The sequence below is a fragment of the Protomyctophum bolini genome, assembly GCF_963924005.1.
Source record: "Protomyctophum bolini genome assembly, chromosome: 12".
NCBI lineage: Eukaryota > Metazoa > Chordata > Actinopteri > Myctophiformes > Myctophidae > Protomyctophum > Protomyctophum bolini.
Window position 1 is genome coordinate 19,897,392 of NC_137873.1, and position 21,774 is coordinate 19,919,165.

The 21,774-nt window shown below is 41.8% G+C and overlaps 1 protein-coding gene across 2 annotated transcripts in view; it reads left to right on the plus strand.

The window, feature by feature from the left end:
* The first annotated feature begins 1,629 nt into the window (after nucleotides 1-1,629).
* The window catches only part of epc1b (enhancer of polycomb homolog 1 b), a 38,224-nt gene continuing 18,079 nt past the window's right edge, over nucleotides 1,630-21,774 (plus strand). Inside the window, exons 1-2 of one of the 2 annotated variants that reach the window (XM_080777323.1) lie at nucleotides 1,630-1,918; nucleotides 3,246-3,353. Coding sequence is in view for 1 of the 2 variants with exons in the window: in XM_080777322.1 (XP_080633448.1) it covers nucleotides 4,692-4,844 (153 nt within the window). In the remaining variant the exon portion in view is untranslated. Of the gene's footprint in view, nucleotides 1,919-3,245; nucleotides 3,354-4,413; nucleotides 4,845-21,774 lie in introns of those variants that run through there. The other variant, XM_080777322.1, reaches the window with a different exon arrangement.

Below are 21,774 nucleotides of genomic sequence, written 5' to 3' on the forward strand. Positions count from 1 at the left end.
TTTTTTATGTCCGTTATCACTTCATTCTTACTTGGTGCCTCGATCAAAGTTGTTTTAGACAAGGGTGACCACATTTCATTTTAGCCGTAAAAAAGATCAGTGTTAAGGGAATCATCAGATCTTCCTTGAATTTCTAATTTTGTAATGGAAAAGAACAGTCAAGGTTCCACTTTTTACCCTTGTTTTTTTAAGTGCCTTTTTATTTCGTCAACACATTCACATTTGCAATTCTTTATTTCTGAAATTATTTATTGAATAAAGACCCAAAACAAATTAACCCCATTGTGTTTACTGCATTCTTGTGTGATGATTCTTCAGGTGTTAATATATGTTTAATGACTATTCTGGGATGTTAATTCATTGGTATTGGTCTAATAATTGTAGATGATTGTGTGTGTGTGTGTGTGTGTGTCATTTATGATTCGTAACTAAAGGAACAGGCCATTGGTTAGGTTTTTCTCCTTCCCTCCCTCTGCCACACAGGTTGAAGATCACATAGCTACATAATTGGCTGACATCACAGTCTATGTTCCCACCACCACAAGATCAATGCAGAAAGAAACGAGCTGAATCTTGACATTAACATCACCCTGATGACTCCTGTTCGAACTGCCAAGAATCACTCAAACCCCGTCCCCCCACCTGCGTGGGCCCTACCTCCTTCCATAACTGCTCATAACATCCCATTAGTCTGACTACCTACAGAACACAATCCACCCCTTCCTGCACACTTACAGTATATCAGCTAACACGGGACAACTGTCCTTCACTACCCTTGCCAGCGCTCCAAGCATCCTTGTGTCTTCTCCCTCAATATTCAGGACTGCAGAGCAGACTGGACTTCTCATGTTTAGTTCCACATAGATGTTTAGTTCTGCCACAGTCTGAATACTCACCTCGACTCTACCTCACCCCCTATGAGCTGTTAAAGTTGAAAATTGAGTTTTCCCCGCATTAAAATATTGTATTAATGAGCAGGTCTACAAGTTGCCCCATGGCCTTGTAGTTCCACCCCAGATACTCTGAAGTAAGTGAAGTAAGAGACTCCTGTCCTGATTGATTTATTTGGGAAACGTCCTATAGGCCTAAACATACAAATATTATTGCAATATTTCCAGCATCTTTTCATTCTCTCAGGAAATTCTCCATGTTTCCCATATCTCGGAGGGACAATCACGCTGCTGTGCTAGTGGGTTGTCAGGCAACGACTAAAGAGGAAACAAACGGGAGGTGGACATAAGACAACTTACAAGTCGATAGCTGTATGAAGGTGGCATGTTTATTTAAAGACGAGGCGTTTCTATGACATTCAAGAGAAGAATCGTGTTCTATCAATTTGCAAAATGGGGTTATTACAGTTTTGGACTATGTTGACTTAATGACTTGACACCGGTTGACACCCTTGACAACCAAATAGGCAATCACATCGCGTCTGTCCCTCGGGTCGATGGGATTCTTTTTTTTACTCAACCTCGTATCCACAGGTGATTGGTCCCGTCCACCGTCCAATGAAAAGCCGTCTTTCACAGCCGTCTAATGAAAAGCCATCTTTCACAGCGGTCCAATGAGAAGCCGTCTTTCACAGCCAAAGTTGTTAACCCCCAACAGTAGCACTTTGGTTTCCACCTCTCTAGTTTCAACCTGGCTTTTTACATCGACACCAAAGTTCACGTTTTCAATCGACGAAGGACGAACGTTTTTGGATTGGATGGATTAAAATGAAGACATAAAGACTTTTCGATGGATTGATGACGGCTTATTTTTTTTATTATTTGTTTTAAGTATAGAAAAGCTAACCCTCTTTTAGCTCCTGCTGGCTAAACGTTACGTCGTGTGTCCTCCTCTGCCTGGCGTTTTAAACTTGTGACCTGTAGAAATGTTGGATTGTTTTGTATCCCTTTACCATCCTCTTGCAAAGGTATTTTCATGTTTGATTGTTGTAACTTACATTTTGGGACGAAAGGGGGCCTACCGTGAATTAGTGATTTTGGCATCAGATGATTTCATACACGCAATCAAATTCCTGGCTGGTCAGCTGGCTGTAGTTCAAAGCTAAAACACAGCGGGTCTCGACCCAAGTTCCTTCCCAACCTTGTCTCTTCTCAAAACTGCAGTTTTTATGTCGATTAATCTAGTAAAAAGGGAAAAGTACCATTCGTATCTTCTTTACTACAAATCGCTAGCTTTCCCAGATGCATAGATAGTTTACTAAAATGTCGTCAAATTTGGTGGAGGGATGGCGGGTGTGGGGGCTATTATAGAATGTGAGGTTGAGGTATTTTGATAAAATTATCTAACGGTGTGGATTGTTGTCATTTTTGGCGACAAACATCACACAATGTTTCCATCATTGTCTAAAGCTGTGCGGCTGAACAGTGCCAGGCACGCCTGTGGTCTGCAGGGGAACTGCTTGGCCCTGGCCTGCATACTAGATCACAATCTAATTGATCCCTGCATTATCTTAGCCCGTTCTGTAGCACCAATCCACTCCCTACATGGCCTCAAAAGCATGCCTGCTATGATGAGCAATGCTTTTATAACCTCAGAATGGCCCAGACTGACGGACAGGGAAGTCTCATTCTGACATATACTGCTGCTACTAAGGCTGTTTTCTAACCTGACTCAGACATTCACCTTGGCTAGTCGTTTGCAAGGATTTATTCGAACTTGTGAATGTGTTCCCATAATATGGGGGGGGGGGGGGGGGGGGGTTACTATATCATGATATCAGGTGAAGTTGTCGAGCATAACTACATTCAATTTGATTTTAAATGATTTCCTGTGATTGGTTGAAGTTTCTGGCACTCATTGTGCGGTAAACCACTAAACCCCACCCATCATGCACTGAAATAACTAAGGCCAAACATTCATTACATTGTTGTAGATAATATAACTAATTATTGCTGTTAGACTAATTAAAGTCTGGTGGCTGGGTAATGACAGGGCAGGTTAACTAACTAACAAGGTTGGTTCAGGTTGACATATTTATATATATATATATATTTAAAAAAAGTTTAAAATGTTGAATCCAGCGCAACTCGCAGTATACATATCATGTATATCCATGTGAGATACCGGTATGTGAAAATACAAATCTCAATTAGGCTACCTGGTTGAAAACGGCATTTTTATTTATTTACAGAAGAGTTGAGTGCAGTATGCAGGAAATTGTCTTGCTTAGTAGTGTGAATAATCACTTAATGTTGAATGAAACATCTTGGCCTCTGTCTAACCTTTTCTGCCAGGTCATTATGAGCCAGGCACATCATTTAGCAATGGAGAGGCAGGAGAGCAATGAGAAAACTCCTAAATTCTTCTGGTTGGACCCTGGTTAAAGCCAATGTCACCACCAGGTAAGACCATGTTTTATGAAATATGCAGACTTGTGGGTTTCATACATGCGTTTGAGGTGTGGATGTGAGAGTGTTTATCCTGGGAGGAGCCGCAACCAAGTTTTGTGCTTTGACTATCATACCAGAAGAGGGCGGCATTGTTCAGGAAAAACATGTTTCTATGAAAGGTTGCAATAAACATTCTGCTTTTCCCCCCTTTTTTAAATCACATTAGCAATATATTTTTTACTTTAGTAGATTATGCCAATTATATATTGCTGTAGGAAACTTAGGAATGTAATTAAATTGCAAAGAAAGGCTAGTCTAAAGTCATACTACTGCCTTTGAGTGAAGCCTGATATGGGCTAATGAATTGCAGATAATTATTATATGTGGTGTTTTCCTCTTTCCTCCCATGAACATTTACCCCCCATGTACAGTATTGACAAAATAAAGTGAATTTCTGTTTAACAGAAACCAAATTAATTCACATTTTTGCTATCAAAGGTTGTTGTTGACCTCTTGTAATGACTTTAGATTATTAAAAAAATATATGAACCACAGCACACCATAATTCTAAGGTTGCTCTGGCATTTTTGATGAATCTGTGGCCAGGAGTATTGCATTTTTAAATCCAAAATGAGATTGCATTGAAACATAAATTAAAACTTATTATATTTAATTCGTTATTTATAGATTATATTTTTTATTTATTTACATTGAGGATGATTGAAAACCCATTTGCAAAATGCTCTGTTTTCTAAACCTTCTAAAGGGTCATATTAAATGTAAGCTTACTCAATTGGGGATCCTTAATAAAGTAAACTTTACCAAATTTGGTATTGGTTTAAGTTCTTAAAGAAATACTAAACTTGTACACCGTTGCCCAATATTGTTTTTTTCCCCTTCAATCATTTGTGTATTTATTTACTTTATTGCACTATGCATGAGTGGAGGTGTAGTTTCAGTTTTGCAAGATATTACCCCCCCCCCCCCCCCCGTTCCAAAATCATCGCGAACGCGCAAGCGCTCGGGAGCGTGTGTGAATGGTCTGCGTGTGAACGGGGGGCTGGACGAGCTCTGAGAGAACTGAGCTCCAGAGTTTTAAATGTCCGCCATGTTGTCCATGGCGTACTGAACCAGCGGTGGGGAGCGGAGCGACGGAAAAAAACAGTCCGAAAGAGAGCGACCAAGATCCGGGCCTTCCCGGCTCCGTTGGCGACGCCCTTTTAAATATTGCTACAATCAGATAGAGTTGAGAATAACAGCACAGAAACATCCATGAAAGCTCTACCCGAGACCGTTGTGAATATTAGGAGATCGGACAGATTTATACTGCATCTCGATTTGTGAAAAAAAATGAGTAAACTGTCGTTTCGGGCACGGGCGCTGGACGCTTCCAAGCCACTACCCGTCTTCCGCTGCGAGGATTTACCAGACCTGCACGAATATGCATCCATTAACCGGGCAGTGCCGCAGATGCCCACGGGGATGGAAAAAGAAGAGGAATCGGTATGCTTTAACTGTTCCAGAATCTGCAAATAAACGTTTTCATCATTTTTTACATTATAAGAAGTGTCCCTCTCTTTTTCTGCGCAAGCTTTCACAAAATGGCGGCCAGTCTTCATATCAGAAACACGACGATTGCGTGTGTAAATGGCACATTTGCAGTGTTTTGGTATACGGGTTGGCAGCGCGAGCGTGTCTCGCGTCATTATTGGGCAAAATTATCAGGTTTTAGCGGGTTGCTTGTGTGTGAGATGTTTTTCAGAGCACAAAGGAGTCACGTGACTTTTTCTATTCCGACATTTTGTCTTATTCGGGGTGGGCCCCTGTGTTGGCGTAGTTGCAATGGGCCAGTGCAAGGGGGAGCTACTGATTTCAATTTCACTGTCACCACCAGTACCTGACCAGGCAGAGAAATGTCAACACTGTGCCACATACAATGATAAATTACACGGCATGCCGCATGCTTGCATTGTCTTGTTCCCTGCACTGTGTCGGATGCCAGGAGGATGACCTGTTTTTAGAAGGGCTGTCTACTGCAAAGTGTGAATGTTGCTGTTCTGTCACAATCTGAATTGTAGCCAGATGACACTGAAGTTGCACAGTCAATTTACCTGGTTGGTCTGAGGCTGATTTCTTGTAGGGTTGTGTGAGAGCCTACACTGTCACTGAGTGTAGCTGTCGTTTCAGTGTTATAATAAGGCACCCAAACTAAATTAAATGTAGTATACATCAGTTTGTTTAGGTGTCACTCAACATTAATGCCACACTCACCCTGACAGCTGTAGGTCATCTCAGTTCAATGATTTATTGATCCGTGCATTTTCCCTAGACAGTCCTCAGAGGTAATGGGTTCAGCCTGGGGCTGAGGTGGTATTCCAGGATTGCAGTGGTGACTACAGGGACCTATTCATCATTTCCTGTTCTGTCATTAAACCACGTTTCTACCGTGGTCTGTTTTATGAATCGCAGCATGGAGGGCAGTTGCTACCGGTCACCAGCTGTATTATTGTCAGGTCAGTTTTGCCTGTGGCTGACCAGGTTCTCTATTTTGCCTGTCACTGCATCTGCATTCTGCACTGTAACAAGTACAGTAGTAAGGGTTGGGTGAAGGCAGTTGTTGTGCCGTTGCACACATTGTATCAGTAGGGTATCACTTTGAACAGTTATTATTTTACAGGGCAGGTTCTGATCCCGAAAGCTTGTATGCAACGGGTGCATGTGTATAGTATACCCAAAATTGCCTTCCTGATTTAATAGGTTAAACTTTCTTTTGTACAGGTGCATAAGGGAACAAATATTTTTGTTCTCATTCCGCAGGCATTGCATCAGCAATAATAAAATAAGAGAAAAAATATATAAAAAGATAGCATTCATGCAAGGTATCATGTATTTGTGATAACTGGCCTCAAATGTGAAACATAGCACAGGTTTGCACTGCATCATGATTTACACACAGTACATAAACACAAATCTACAACCAGTGCTATAAAAGACAATGAAAGGTTTAACTGCTACCAATAAATGTTGATATTCAGTGATACACTATATGAATTGGGCTGACTGCCATTCAGCTCTGGGCATTTTGTTCCAATAGCCCCATCTATATATTGAATTATTCTATGTCTTATAAAACACATTTTAGACTCTAATTTGATTTGAGACGTATAAGATTGTTGTATCTGGTGTATTATGAAGCTTTGCTGCTGTCATATGCCGTTAGCGGCCAGATACCAGGGGTTCAGTGTGTCAGATGGCACAGCAGGACTGGCAGACCGGCGGCACGTGAAACTCTGGAGGCAGCAGGGGGGTGTGTGTGCACGCGCTGTTTGTATGGAGTGTGCCACTTCAAAGGCTCTGCTGGAGTGCTGGGTTATGTAACAGTCATATTATCATAAGATGTAGGCCAGGGTCAGCTGCTGAGGGGTTCAGAGATGTCCGTTTACAATTTTTATGTTCAGATGCATAATTATGGATTGTGTATAGAAATCCAAGGTTCTTTTAGTCATTTTAACCACTGAATCCATGTATTCTTTTTTTTTTAAGTAAATTTTATTCAAAGAGTATGACATGTCATTTTCACAGACAGAGAATATGACTCTTCGTTTTTTTACATTTTCTCCCACAACTCCTTTCCCAGTCGTCCCCACCCACCCACCATCTTTCCCCACGAGGCCAGACATACAAACAACATATAAACACATAAACACAGGTATAAAACCAATAGGTTGAGTACAAAACAATACACACTACATACAGTATATACACAGGTATAAAACCAATAGGTAGACAAGATACTAAAATACAAAGAAAGGGATCATATGGTTATGATTAATAAACAACTTCAATGGGGGGTAAAATTAAGGGTAATAATAATAATAGTTAAATAAAATAAAACAAAACATAAATAAAACGAAGTATAAAAATAAAAAAACACAAGAAAAATAAAAAATCCTATATATATATATATATATATATATATATATATATATATATATATATATATATATATACATACACACAGATATAAAAAGAGAACGCGCTTAATTGGCTCATTTCTCGACTCATGTGTAATGATTTCCGATTATGCTATATGTATATGCTGCACCAGGTAGAGATCTACACACCCACACACACCACGTGTCTTCAGTCAGGTGAAAGTGATTCTAAACTGCTTACATACCATATTAAAGGTTGCCAATAGTCATAACATTTGTCAGAGGACCCTCGAATCGTGAATTTGATTTTTTCAAGTTTCAGAAAGGACATAACATCAACCAACCATGATTTAGCCGAGGGAGGGGACTCAGCCTTCCACTGTAAAAGTATTCTCCTGCGGGCGATTAATGAGGCGAAGGCAATAACATTAAGTTGTTTTCTGGGTAAAATCCATGTATTCTTTGCAGTTTTTTTGGCAGCAAATTTAGATTTTAGTTTGTCACTTTTGAATAGACTGTAGGCTGATAGGAAATGGGGAGGGGGCGGGGTCGAACCCGCGGCACTGCCTGAGCCATGGCCCAAGCCCACCCGGAATGTTTTAGACTAAATATCATACGATTTTAGTCGTCTAAATCTACAAGTGATTTAGTCGACTAAAATGTATTTTGTCGGGCTTTGATGCCATCGTAATGACTGTTTTTACATATGCTGAAAATGGCTGATCTAAAAGCCCACAATGTGTTGCAGCGCGACACGTTGTGAGCTTATAGATCGGCTATTTTCAGCATGCAACAAAGTGTAAAATGTATTATACTGGATCTCTTATCCCTTAACATTTTAGTCTAGTTTCTATTTGACGAAAGTGTCTATTTTTAGTCATCATAGCTTAGTTTTCATTTAGTTTCCATTTAGTTTTCGTCAGTGGAAAAAGGTAGTCTACGAACATTTTCCGTCTTAATTTTAGTCGACAAACAACACTGATTCTTGTGAATCTATGTGAAAAATAGCAGATGTGCAATCTGCTTTTGATGTATAAATGTTTCTTTTTGTACAGTGGTGAGATGACAATGAGGTCTCCCAGACATTATCTGGCTGACAATGGGATAATTTAATTTATCAGCTAGTACCTGCTTTTTTTTTAAAGTTAAAGCTACATTGCCCTACATAGTATCAAGACTGCAGACATTTACTGCAGTCTACACACTGGGATGCCATAAGTCATAGTTTGGTCACAGCATTTGGTTTTGTAATTTACAGGCAGCAGCAAGCATAGTATTTGGAGAGGGGAAAGTCAGAGCTGCTGGGACTCCCTCGGCACGTGTACACTGTTTGTGTTGGGCCAGACACTTTGTCTTGTGTTTACGTTGTGTGGGAGAGAGCAAGGTCGGTGTCTGTGGCTCGGTGGGAGCCCACAGGGACCTGTTGTGTTTGCATGCCTGGCAGACCAAGCCCGACACACACAGGCACTTAAATACACATACACACATGCTGGCTTGGCAGACCACCAGCTCTCACTGTGTGACCTCATTGAGGTGGAATGTGTCATGTCACCTGTCTAAAGTCCGCCTGGCTCTGACATTGTGAAACAAAGTTGTATAGGGCAGCATTTTCACCCATTTATTATGACTGAGTAGTGAGTATATAATACTCAATAGAATATAACATGTACATATTTGTAGACCCTGTTTCATAGGGAAGTAAACTTATCACTCAGACTAGGATTTCAGACTGTACCGGGCACTACGGTTTATAGGTTAAACATGTACAAAAACACATTGATCATTCCAATTGTGTGGTCTCTTCCAATATTTATTTATTTGCAAGTATGTGCTTTTGATTTGTTTAACCCATTTTGGGCGGGAACCCCTTTTGGTGTTAAACATATTATAATTTAGCTATTGAAAAATAGCAGATCTACAAGCTCATAGTGTGCCACCAAGTGGCGCGGTACGAGCTGGTAGGTCTGCTTTTTTTGTGGTCAAGACTAAATGAGTTAACAGATGAGGAGTTCCACTGTTGAGTAGCTCTATAAATAACAGATTTCTGAATTTGGTTTTGGACATCTTTGTGCAATAATGCATTTAAATTACATTCACTCACAATTGGCTATAATGGATTGGGTTCATGTAACAGTTTCATGATCGCAACTGCAGCCCTGGAGAGTGTTCATTTCAGACCCTCTCTTTCAAACTTGTAGCCTAGATGAACTTGCCAGCCATGGTGAAAGTGGACCACATTGCCCAGCCTTCCCTCCTATGCTATGCACAGAAAGCCAACATTGCCTCTCACAACACCACTTTTCCCACAGCTAACTCTGAAATAGCTTAGCAGGCCATCCCTGTCCCCCTGAGCAGTTGTCCATCATGCCAAGTGGCATTTACAGTGTCTGGGACAGTAGATGACAGGAGAGAGAAGCAGGCCCCAGCTTCCTCAGCAGACTTGACAGTGATGTATATGGTCATTTACGAGGCTATTTCCAGACACTGTTGTGGTCTGGAGGAGAGTATTTCTTTCACGTGTCAGGGCATCCCACTTATGCTTCATATTACGTCCGTGTATTGCAATCTATTTATTCTCAAGCAAATAGCCATTGCCAGGGATGTAAACAAATGGTGCGCTTTATTAACTTTGGCAGCTGAAGTGTTTTCACTCAAGGCTGTGGCCTGTGGGTTATGAGTTTTCCCCCTCATCTCATTGTGGACAGGGCTGAGAGGTAGTTGATGCAAACGGGAATAGGGGAGATGGACTAGCCTGCCTTTGCCAGGGGAATGACTCTCTTGGAATCCGATAGCAGAATTCTGTACCAGCACATGTGCATGGAAGTCGTCACAGTGAGCCATTGGAATGAGGCCTATTCTCTCAGCCTATTAGTGTTTCACTGAAGCTTCAATCCTTTGAAGAAAACCACTGCATTGTTGGCAAACTTGTCATGGCTGTTGCTAAAAGAAGTGAAACCATAACGGTGTTTGTATCCTGCTCAGTCCGTTGAGCAAAAGGTGGACTTTTGTAGGGCAGCAAATGCATGTTGTGGTGTTCCATGCCTTGCCCAGAGTATTTAAAGGAATCTCACCTACCACCACTTTCTTTAAGGAAAAAAGAGTAGCCAAACTAGCCAATTTTTTTTATTTCTCCCAAATTTGTTTAGGGAGATTAATTCCTCCCCACACACTTCTATGTTGTCACTGCTGTTGTATCCTACTGACTCGCCTGCCAGTGAGGAGCGCCCAACAAGAGGACGTAGAGCATTCGTCCTACTCCTCCCACACAACACTCCCTGCTGACGGGTGCAATTTACAATGTAGGCATTTAGCAGACGCTCTTAATCCAGAGCGATTTACATTAAGCAATAACAAAAAACACCACCCCAGCCCGTAAGAATATATCGCCCTCCCCGCCTGGCTTCCTCGAACACGGACCAATTGTTTGTTCACAGACGAGGCCGGATGCACAACGGTGGATTTGAACCCACAACCTCTGTGGTGGTGGGCAGGGACTTTAAACACTGCGCCACCCGAGCCCTTCGTCTGCCACCGCTTTGACCACACTGAACTTCCATAACGTGTTCCAGTGGTCGGTGTGGTGAATGGTCTCCTTTACTCCAGGCTGATTAGATATGGAACATCTTTATTCAGCTCTAGTGCTCAAACCACACAGTTAGTGAGTGATTGACATAACGGTGGTGTTTCAGGCTTTTGGTCACAGACGCTGCAGGTTCCCCTGCTGGGTCATACGGATGGTGAAGTAATTATGAATAGTTACTTTACCAGATGGTGTTAGTTTACTGCCAAAATATGACATTATGGAAAACCTATTGTGAACTTCTGCATAATGGACAGTGCATTTATTTAGTTACTTGCACTCAAGGACAGTGTTCTTATTTACAGAGGGAATGTGTGTTTGATGGCCTCCTTCTATTTGACTGATTTGATAATCAAGGAACAGAAGTGTTTGAAAAGTAAATTTCCTGTCCTACAGATGTGGTGTTGCCACAGGAAGTTTAGTTTATTGTCTGCTAGCATTGAAGGGTACAGTTTTGTTATACATAAAAGTATACACACGGATACATTACATACTGTACAATGCATACACTCAAGCCCAAGGTCTGAATAATAAAGCCGGCTTTTGGCTTGTCTGCCGATCCTCAGAAATTTCAGAGGACAAAATTCATAAATACTGCCACAGAACTCTTGAGTTCTAAATGCCAGGCCTCACCCACTCAGTAATTTGCTCAATGAATTTGCCTAGCAACTCTGGCTTACTCCGTCGGTTGCTCGAACCAGTAGTTTTAACACCTGGATCTCCCAATGCGCTGTTGGAAAATTGTTATGGAAGGAACTGGTTGTGTTTATGTATGGTCAATAGCAGGGCCCGACGCATTCTTTCCAAGTAGCACGTGTCCTAATTTGAAAAATCTAGTAGCACACAACTTTAGGGGCACGTTGAAAAGTTATCAAATGTTTAATAAAGTGATATGAGATGGGGGTGGGCGATATGGCAAAATATTATATCACAATATCCTTTCAGCCATTATAAATGATATTCATCACTATCGTTTTTAAGTGGTGCAACCACTTCTACAACCAGCTCGCAATGTCCATGTACCTGTTTGTGTCGTAGACTCGTAGGTACGTCAATGAGCACGAGTGGTGTGCGCGTGCACCACTGGTGTGCGCACGCACCCGCACCCGTGTGTGTAGTGCCGTGCATGTGCGCGTGCACCACTGGTGTGCGCACACACCCGCACCTGTGTGTGGATGTTGTTGCTACATAAATAGCGTCAATGCTAGCGAGCTAAAATATAGCCATCCTTGCTCTAGAAAGCACCAATGTTTCCATCTAGACCACCGGATTATCAGCAAAAACCTCCGAAAATCACGCTAATGGACCAAACCATGGAGAGCTCCGTAGATTAGGAGTTATTCAGCTTTTAGAGAGGGGAGTTGCACCACTTGGTTCACACAGGTGTGATTTTTTTTTAACTACACATCTGCGTGGTGGGGGGACAGATCTTTGCCTTTTCAACTTTGCCCATTAAGCAGGTCACACAATGGATGGACCATTGATATGTACTATGCAGCCAGGTCTGTCATTCCTAATTTCATTCACGCTGTGCATACGCTTTTGTAAGCGAGGTGCTAAGGGTTGTTTTTTTATCTATCCATGTGCGTGTGTGCATGCGCTCTTTGTGCGTGCACGGACTGCATGCTGTTTCAGCCGCGTTTGGTTAAAAGTTATATCGAGTGACGTTCGAACATTACAAACTTGGCAAATAACTTTAGTATTCAACGTGTTGGGGAGAACAAGCAATTCCTATTTGCTATGTTTCTATCTTTGCAGCCCACTGTGTCCTTTTCCCCACTAGCTAGCTAAGCTGCAATCTCTGCCTGTTTTTGTTGGCTAGTGTTAAAAAAGAAGTGGTCTATAGTGGTTACAAGACCCAAAAGGGAGATTAGGCGTTTGCCCGGGAACTAGTGAAAATGGAAGATTTACAATCGCACAACTCATTGCGAACTTGTAGATCAGCTATTTTCATGTAATGTCAATTTATAAAATATTTTTTTAAATATATAGATATAGGAAAATATTTTTTACTTGAGTCGTGATCCACAAAAATTGGTCTGTGACCCAGTTTGATAACCAATGGTCTATTACTGCAGACCAAGGTGGTGTTTTGTGAGAGATCACTTGTGGTCAGAGTGGGGTCTGTTCTCTCAATGTGCTTGCTGTTCTGCTATCAAGGACCCGCTCCACCCCGCAATGATTTAATTTCTGACTGCCCGCAGTTCATTTCTGTCCAAATTCTTTTTTAATGCTGTTTAGTCCCGAGGTGGATAGTATAGTCGAAGTCTTACAGCTTGCCATATATTTCAATTGAGATTCAAAAGAGCCTGAGTGGCTGTTTATTTGTGAGGAGTTGCTCACAGATAGAGGGAAAGTGTTTATATTGCGAAGGGACATATATTAAATGGGGATATATTGGCCTATATTGTGACACCGCGACAGGCTGCGCAGCGTGACAACGAACGAGAGGTGGGAGAGACTGAGCAAGAATCGTGCAGCATTACTGTGGACAACGCAAGCAAATGTGAATCTCAATTTTCCTCCACAAGAATTCAAAATGCGATTCTCATTTTTTCCATAAATTTGTCTGTAGTTGCTGAACATTACATTCAAAATGTGGCAACTGGAGCCAACTACTGTGGCTCCAACATCAAACTAGATTAAACCTCTTAAAGTCTCTCTTGTAACTACAATGAATTGGACTGCCAACTAGTAGGCCTACTGCACGATTCTTGCACAAATTTAGAAATGAGTTTGCATGGGTGTATGAATTGAGATCACAATGGTTTGATGTAATCATCCAGCACTAGTCCCAGCACAGTAGGGGAAATTATGTTCTCTGCATGTATACATATTTATGTCTTGATGACGTATATTGGTGCAATCACATTGTCACCGGCCGATGTTCTTTTTAATTCATCAACATTGCTCCAATGTTAAAATGGCCCCGATGTGAACAACCATTGATTGCTTCTGTGTAGCTGCCGCTTTGGACGATAGAAAATGTCTGTCGTGAAAAATGAGCTATCGTTTATCGTCGTCTTGCAAAGCAAGTGTTACGGCAGTATTTTACGTCACAATGCCAGACAGGCAGACACGCTACTAATCTATGCTGCTACATAACAAACCTGAAGGGAGGTGATAGCTGACGAGATTCAGAGCGGAGTAACACTAAAGGCCCTTCACTGTTATAAATGCAGGTTTCATGTTGGATGCAATTGACAAACTGCGTGGGCCATGCAGTTTTCCACGGTGATGTTGAACAAAAGTTTAACATTTAACTGAGCAACAGAAAGTGTAACATTTTTAATCCATATAGTGTGTTAAAACCAAGGGGCCAGGGAGGCTTTCAAACTTTGTAGCACGGGGCCCTAGTGGTAAGAGGAAGGACTGCAGGCGGACCTGTGGATTCATGACGAGGAAACCCGTGAGTGCTCGGTTACGTCACCAAGAGGTGGGCAGTGTCTGAAAAGCTAGCGGCGCCATGTTTCTGGCATTTCAACTCTAGCCGACATGACTCAGAATAGAGTGATGGTTGGTCTGTTTTTGTAAACATTGAGCTCGTTCTTGGCGACAACATAGTGAACCAATACCAGGATGGATAGAAAGAACGTTGGACTCGACATAACTTACAATTGTCATGATCATCATAATAATTATTTTTGTAATTGCTTTAGGCCCCTTTGTGTATGGGCAGGGTATCGGTATTATATCGATATCATTAGACTGGATTGGCATAAGTTTTTGATTTTTGTGTTAGTTATAATCCATTCCAAGCATTAGTTTTGCACGAAAAACACTATGGCCATTTTTAGGCGGAGTGTTTTTTGTGCAAAACGAATGGTTGCAATGGATTCCGAATCATGAAAACCCCCTAGATTGACACGTCACATGCTACTTGAAGCATAATGAAATTTGGAAAAGTTTGGTTGTTAATGGTACCCCAACTTTCAGCAGCTGTCGCAAGGTTTCCCAAGGGAGTTGGGTTGGAACAAATTTATGTGATAGACGGACACCTTTATGAAGTTGAACACATTATTTGTGACCAGATTTGACTGAGAGACTGCCATCGCGCAAATTCCAGCTTTTCACCAGAGAAAAACTTTTTATTTATTTTTCCCCAAAATGAGTTTATAACACAGGCAGACTCTTCACATACTAGAGCATGTCTGAAATAAGTGTCAGAGCTGACATCGACATGTAAATATGAAATAAAAGCTTAAACATGTAGCTAGGTGTAATGTCAGACCACAGAAGTGAACGTTTCAAGCCTGTTTTCTCAACTCGCTGTTTTCTGCAAGACATTACTCTATAAGCCATATCTCAAACTGGTGGGCCAAACTGAAAAACCAATATGTAAATTTGTAGCTATGATTCCCTGCTTTCATATGACATGAAAAATCTAATGGCAGTCCCTCAGTCAAATTTTGTCACATTTGTGAAAAAAGCTAGTGGTAAGCTTTTTTTTCTTTTGCAGATTTGCCACATTTAGCTAATTTTCCCATTTTTATTACAAGGAAAGTCTTTCTGAAGGAAAGGACGTACTAGATGGCTGCAGGGGATGCGCCATGGTGCTCATGGTTGGCAAACCTCGCACTGGAAGTTTGATGAATAATACATGGCAGTGAATAGAACCAGCTGGACCAGCTCATGAACAAACACTATTTATGAACGATTGCATAATTTGTTATATAATCTGTTCAGGAATGAAGACATACCGGTATCACAGCTTGTTTTCTAATCACTTGCTTTTCGATGGGATTTCGTTGCCAGACAGGAAACTGGACAGTCTTGCGATACTTGGCACATTCAGAAACCTCTATAGATAACCGCTGTAAAATGTGTACACATCGAAAAGCAACACATTTAGGGATGCACCGAAAATTCGGCCACCGAAAATATTCGGCCGAAAATGGCTAAAAATGTATTTTCGGCCTATTCGGTTTCGGCTCAAATAGGCCGAAAATATATCACCGAATAGTCAAAACACTGGGTCGCTATAAACGCAACACGCGATTGTCTTGAACGTAACCAGAGCGCTCGGCATCTACCCCTCTCTCTCTCCCCAACTTCAGTCTCCCACACACACACACACACACACACACACACGGAGCGTCTCTGTGGCTGCGATGCGCTCCGCGAAAACTGCGAGCTCATCAACAGGTTGCAAAATGCCCAAAACAGGTCCCAAAACATGGTATTTGTGAGCACCGCCACTGTCTATTCTTTTGTCGTATGACCAAAAATGCTCCCCAATGTCTGAATCTCTGAGCTTGCAGGCAGGCTACGACGGACGAACACTAGCAGTGTAGCACTAGCTCGTTAGCTCCTCAAATTTGCGCATTGAAGTAGACATAGGGCTAAAGCAGAAGCAGAACGTCCGTGAACGTTTTGCTTAACAATGAACAGTTGTTCAGTGCTGTTTAACTTTGGCAATATGTGATACTAGAGCCTAGAGAACATGCTAATATGGCTGCTAAATAAGAACGTTTTCCCCCCATCAGCTAGCGTGCTATTGTGTGTGTGTGTGTGTGTGTGTGTGTGTGTGTGTGTGTGTGCGTGTGCGCGCGCGCGCGCGTGTGCGTGCCCACACAGACTGCGTGTAGGACAGTGGTTCTCATAGTGGGAGTTCCAGCTAGAGCTAGATAGTTAGAAAGTAAACCAAGTGGACCCTAAGGTTCTGTAACAGAGTGCAAAAATGGAACCAAATAGACTCAAAATTTACATTGATTTTACAATAGAAATAAAAAATAAATTGGGGTCCCAGAGATAGAAATGGAAAGAAAGACAGTCAGCTATACACTAAAAACGGGGTAAAATATTAATTTTGAAGGAGTATTCATTTGTATTGTCTTTATTGTTAGTTACAACATGCCTACAATAACGTGAAGCATTTTTTTAAAGGTAATTGCAAAAAGGTGCCATAATCCGATTCATCGTTTAAATAATCGCCCGATGAATCGATTATAAAAATCCATAATCATGTCTTTTGCCATAATAGCTTTACAACAAAGATGTATTCGGCTATTCGGTATTCGGTTTTCGGCCAACTGTTTCCTATATTCGGTATTCAGTTTCGGCCAAGAATTTCCCTTTCGGTGCATCCCTAAACACATTCTCTTTTTGAGAATGGCAAGCTCACAAGTCACAACGCGTCGCGTGCAATTCAGTTTTTGATCTTGTAGATCGGCTATTTTCATAAGGTTTAAAGTGATTAAAACCAAACTAACGTGTGTGTGTCTGTGGGTCGGCGGTTTGAATCCCGGCTCCTCCCGTCTACATGTCCTTCATGCTCCAGGCAGAGAACAACCGGTCGAGACAACACACACCATTAAGTTACTGAACTGAACCCCTGAACCTGAACCCCACATTGCCTCCAATGAGTCGGATAATTACTACTTTTAGACGAAGCATATTCATCGCTCACTTACCGATGTAAATGCAAGTGGACAGTGAGATAAAATACATTAGATATGTAGATGTTTTTGAGCAGTGGTTTGGTTTCTGTGTAGAAGAGAAGGGTATTAAACGTACTTGCTTGTCGAATGTCGACACACTAACTTGTCCTACCTTCAGGCTCAGCTTGTAGTTGCTTATCGCAGGTTCCCCACAACTTGAACTGGGATGTACCAACGAGCCACAGAGCAAACGCTAGCAGCCACCGCTGCTGTACTGGACACACAAGACATCTACGTGTGTGTGTGTCTGTGTACTCTGACATAACGCTTTTCAGGCACACTCACACACAGCCAAGGGGAAGAACATGAGCACTCAAACATGTCTCTCTCCATAGAGCATGCTGTACAAGAGAAGCAGCATGCTGTGTTGACAGGCTGTCTGCCAGTGGCACCGTGCCCAGCACAGGGCCAAGACAAGAGATCTGTTTACTACTACATCTGACCAGCTGATTGACTAGCTTAGGGACTGACTGACTGGCTGAGAGACTAACACAATCACTAGCCAAGGGTCTGACTCATTGGCTATCTGGCTGAGTGACTGACCCATCAGATGAGTGACTAACGGTCTTAGTAACTAGCAGTAGCTGGCTGGGTGAAGTAGTGTCACTCTGAATGTTTGACTAACAGACTAACTGACACAATGTGACTACCATGGGGATTGATGGGACTGTCTAGCTGCCTTACTGGATAATGTTTTTTCCCCCCCAAATTTCTTATGCCTGGAAGGCTATCTACTTTCAGGCACATTTACTTACACACACACACACACACACACACACACACACAGTCACAGTCAGACACACACAGTCACATACACACTAGGCATGTGAATCTCGTCTCATCTCACGATTCGATACGCATCTCGATGCACTGCCAGCGATACGATACATTAGAGATACATGGAATCCCCTGGCGATACGATGCGATACGATTCTCCCTCTTCCCGATGCGATGCGATGCGATAACCATTTAGTTCAAATCAATGCGATACGATTCACCCCTCTACCGATACGATGCGATTTGATGGAGATTCATCACAATAGAAAGGATTTATATTAAAGCTCTATTAATTTCCCAAAACATGTAAAAATGCATTACATTTAAATTCAAAGCAATTTATTGTTTTACTGTAGGTTAGTATTATAGCTCTGCATCTCAAACAACCCAACTTATAGAATTATGTAAGTAAACAAAGGGTCTGCTCTCTGCTGGTTATTGTGGAATTGTTAGATTACTAATAATCATAGGCTATAGTATAATAATTATATCTCAAAGGTCAATTTGAGGTTTTGAGTATAGAGGGTTCAAGAGATTAAAATGTAATAGCCTGTGTAATAGCTCAATTAATGTTACCAACATATAAATAGAAAATAAACAAATAAACAAAACAAAAATGACAGCTCACACTCGTAGTGCTGTCAAACAAGTAGTTTAATCTGCAACACAGTTTTATAATATAATTGCCTATGTATAGTGGGGGTCCCTGCTTGATCTCTCACTCTCAGCTAAGTGGTCCTTGGCTTGACCTAAAAAACATTGAAGACCCTGGCCTGCATGTATTATTAACGTTATAAATACATAGCAGATGTACAAGCTCACAACGCGTCTCATCCACGCCCCGCTGTGAGCTTGTGGATCTGCAATTTTAGGCGTGCGACACCGTCTTGCTGCAGAATATAAATAAGGCTTCTATCCCAGAGAATAGCAGGGGAAAGCTGGACAGTGGAAAGTTGTGGAAGGGTTGTAAACGACTTTAAACGCAAGCAGTACACCCAGCTGTGGCGTTGTTGTTGTTGTACACGTGTGTGCAGACTGCAGAAGCTTTCTTTAATTACAAATTGATGATCGCGAGTCGCGACGCAGATTCGCGTCGGAGAATCAGCTAGAACAGCTGTGTGGATCATTAGCAGCACCAGCGCTACAGTGAAAAGTCAACTGATCGACGGACAGCTATTTTATAAAGCTAAAGGTTGTGCTTCCTTTGTGCGTGGGGTTCACTTCTGTTCGTCGCGGGTGCTCTTTATAGTCTGTTGTCTCAACGTGTCTACTCTACGGTGCAGAGTAGCTGCGTGCTCGCAGCGCACAGCCGCACACTGTGCGGAGCTGGCTGCGAGAGACCTTTTTTTTCCTTCCTTTTCTGATGGTACGTTCAATGCGCCTCGGAAACACAGGATAGGGTGAAATTTACCATGAAAAAACAGTGCAACCACGGATTTTACCGGTGCAAGCACTCCGCGAACGATGCATCGAGATTTCACCCGTCAATTTTACCGACACACAGTGAATGAACCGATTCACTCGCATCGCGCACGTCATAATCGATGTATCGATACGTATCGATTATTTTCCACATGCCTAATACACACGTGCAAATACTTGGTTGGCAGGGTGGAATAACACTAGTTATTGGAAAATAAGCTAGACGGCCAACCTGAGGCAAGAGTGCCACTGTCTGCTGTGATTGTTGTGTTTTGGGGAAGTAAATTACATTATCCAATGTGCTCCATTCCGTTTTGAATCTAGTACATCTCTGATGAAAATATGTCTGAAATCAGTGTCACTGCATTTATACCTAGTCTGTGATTTTTAAAGGAAATTGAGTCTACTAAATGTGTAAAGGTGGTTAGCTTAGCTCTGCTGGTTAGCTTAGCTCTGCTCCAACTACCCCACCATCAAACGAGGATGGTTGTTTGAAGTCTTTGATCTGTGGAGGAGCTAGTTCGTTGCAAAATGGGGTCTGATGTGCACCATCCATGGTATAATGTGCAATCTCTGAACGGTTGTATATAGCTTGCAACCTAGTAGCTTGTGGGATACAGCATTATGGCAGTAGTGGCTTTGCTGAGCGTAACTACTATAGTGTGTGTGTGTGTGTGTGTGTGTGTGTGTGTGTGTGTGTGTGTGTGTGTCACTACTGTGGTAGGCAGACACTACACTTGGGTATAGAATGGGTTTTTACCAGTGTAATGACATACGGCAGGGATACTCCAATAACTGAACCTGTGGGCCACATTACAAAAATGGCAATGGGCCAGTTGATAAAATGACAAATTAATGATACTTGGCAACCTATCTCTTATTTTCTTTATTTCCACAACACATGAAGAAGGGTTAAAAGACACTGTTTGCACCAACTGCAGTGGACATTTTAAATAATGTTTAAATGGTTCCACCACCTAATCCCCTCAGCCCATGATCACTGTTGCTGCATTATGAGAATGCGTTTCATATACCGGTAGTTTAAAATGCATTGTGTATTTTATGCATCGTTTTATTGTTGTATACTGACTGCCAGTGTGCCAAAGCTGAAATTTCCATTTCATGTAAAATGTTATGGACAAGTTATCTTTTGGGCGGGAACCCCTTTTGGTGTTTTAAACATTATGTTATAATTTAGCTATTGAAAAATGGCAGATCTACAAGCTCATAGCGTGCCACCGAGTGGTGCGCTACGAGCTTTTAGGTCTGCTATTTTTGAAAAATCGTTAAAATGTGCCTCATCTTTCAGAAAATTGTCATGATTTATTTCGACCCATCTCTACTGACATGTCACAGGGCAATGAATGCAGTCTAACAAAAACTGGCTTACAGCTATAGGATTTCATTTATTTATATTTCACTTAATCCACTATGGCGTTTCTGCTATATTCCACAGTGGGACAATGTCTACCAGGTGCCTGTTTTTGGTGTCAATCAGAGACCAGACTGTTGGCACATCCAGGTTGTTTGTGAACATACTTTGTATGAGCATCAGTATGTTGTGCAGATTGTTCCAGAGACTCATCAGGTGTGTGGGAGTGACAGTCTGGGTCAAGGTTAGGGTGATTTGTTTTCCTGCTTACTCTCAAAGTTGCCCTTTTGACTTGTGCTTTTAGACAAATACTGTAGTTGAATTTGCATCACGTTTTAAAGCATTTGTCTTATTGGATTGTACAGTAGAGTGGGGAGAAAAGACAGTCTGGTTCTACCTTTTCTTGAACCATAAACTGTAAATGGATCCTATTTGACTCTGCTAAATGTTGCATTCCTGAAGCGCATTTATCCCCTTGGGGGAATTCGGGCAGAAAATAATGTTCACTTTCCTCTTATTTTTCACCCTATATCAAATTGTCCCATTCACACACGGACAGTGGAGGTAACAGTGCATGGGTTAGGGTTGCACCCTCATTGGGATCATAATGCTCCAGTGTCTGGCTCAAGGCCCTTGACGCGAATCCAGGAAGAGCCGGAGATTGACCCAGGAAAATGGCCAGAGGGAAACATAACTAACTTCATTGCATCCATTGTGTCCTCTATAGCAGCAGTTGTTCCCAAACTTAAGCTTGATACCCAAAAGAGACATTTGATATCTCCCTGGGACCCAAACTAGTCCAGATCTACAGATCGGCTATTTTTATTTTTCCCCGTTGTGAAATTATTTTGGAAATTATTATTTTTTGTACATTTTTGGTACATTGAGCCATACAAATGGGTCTGTG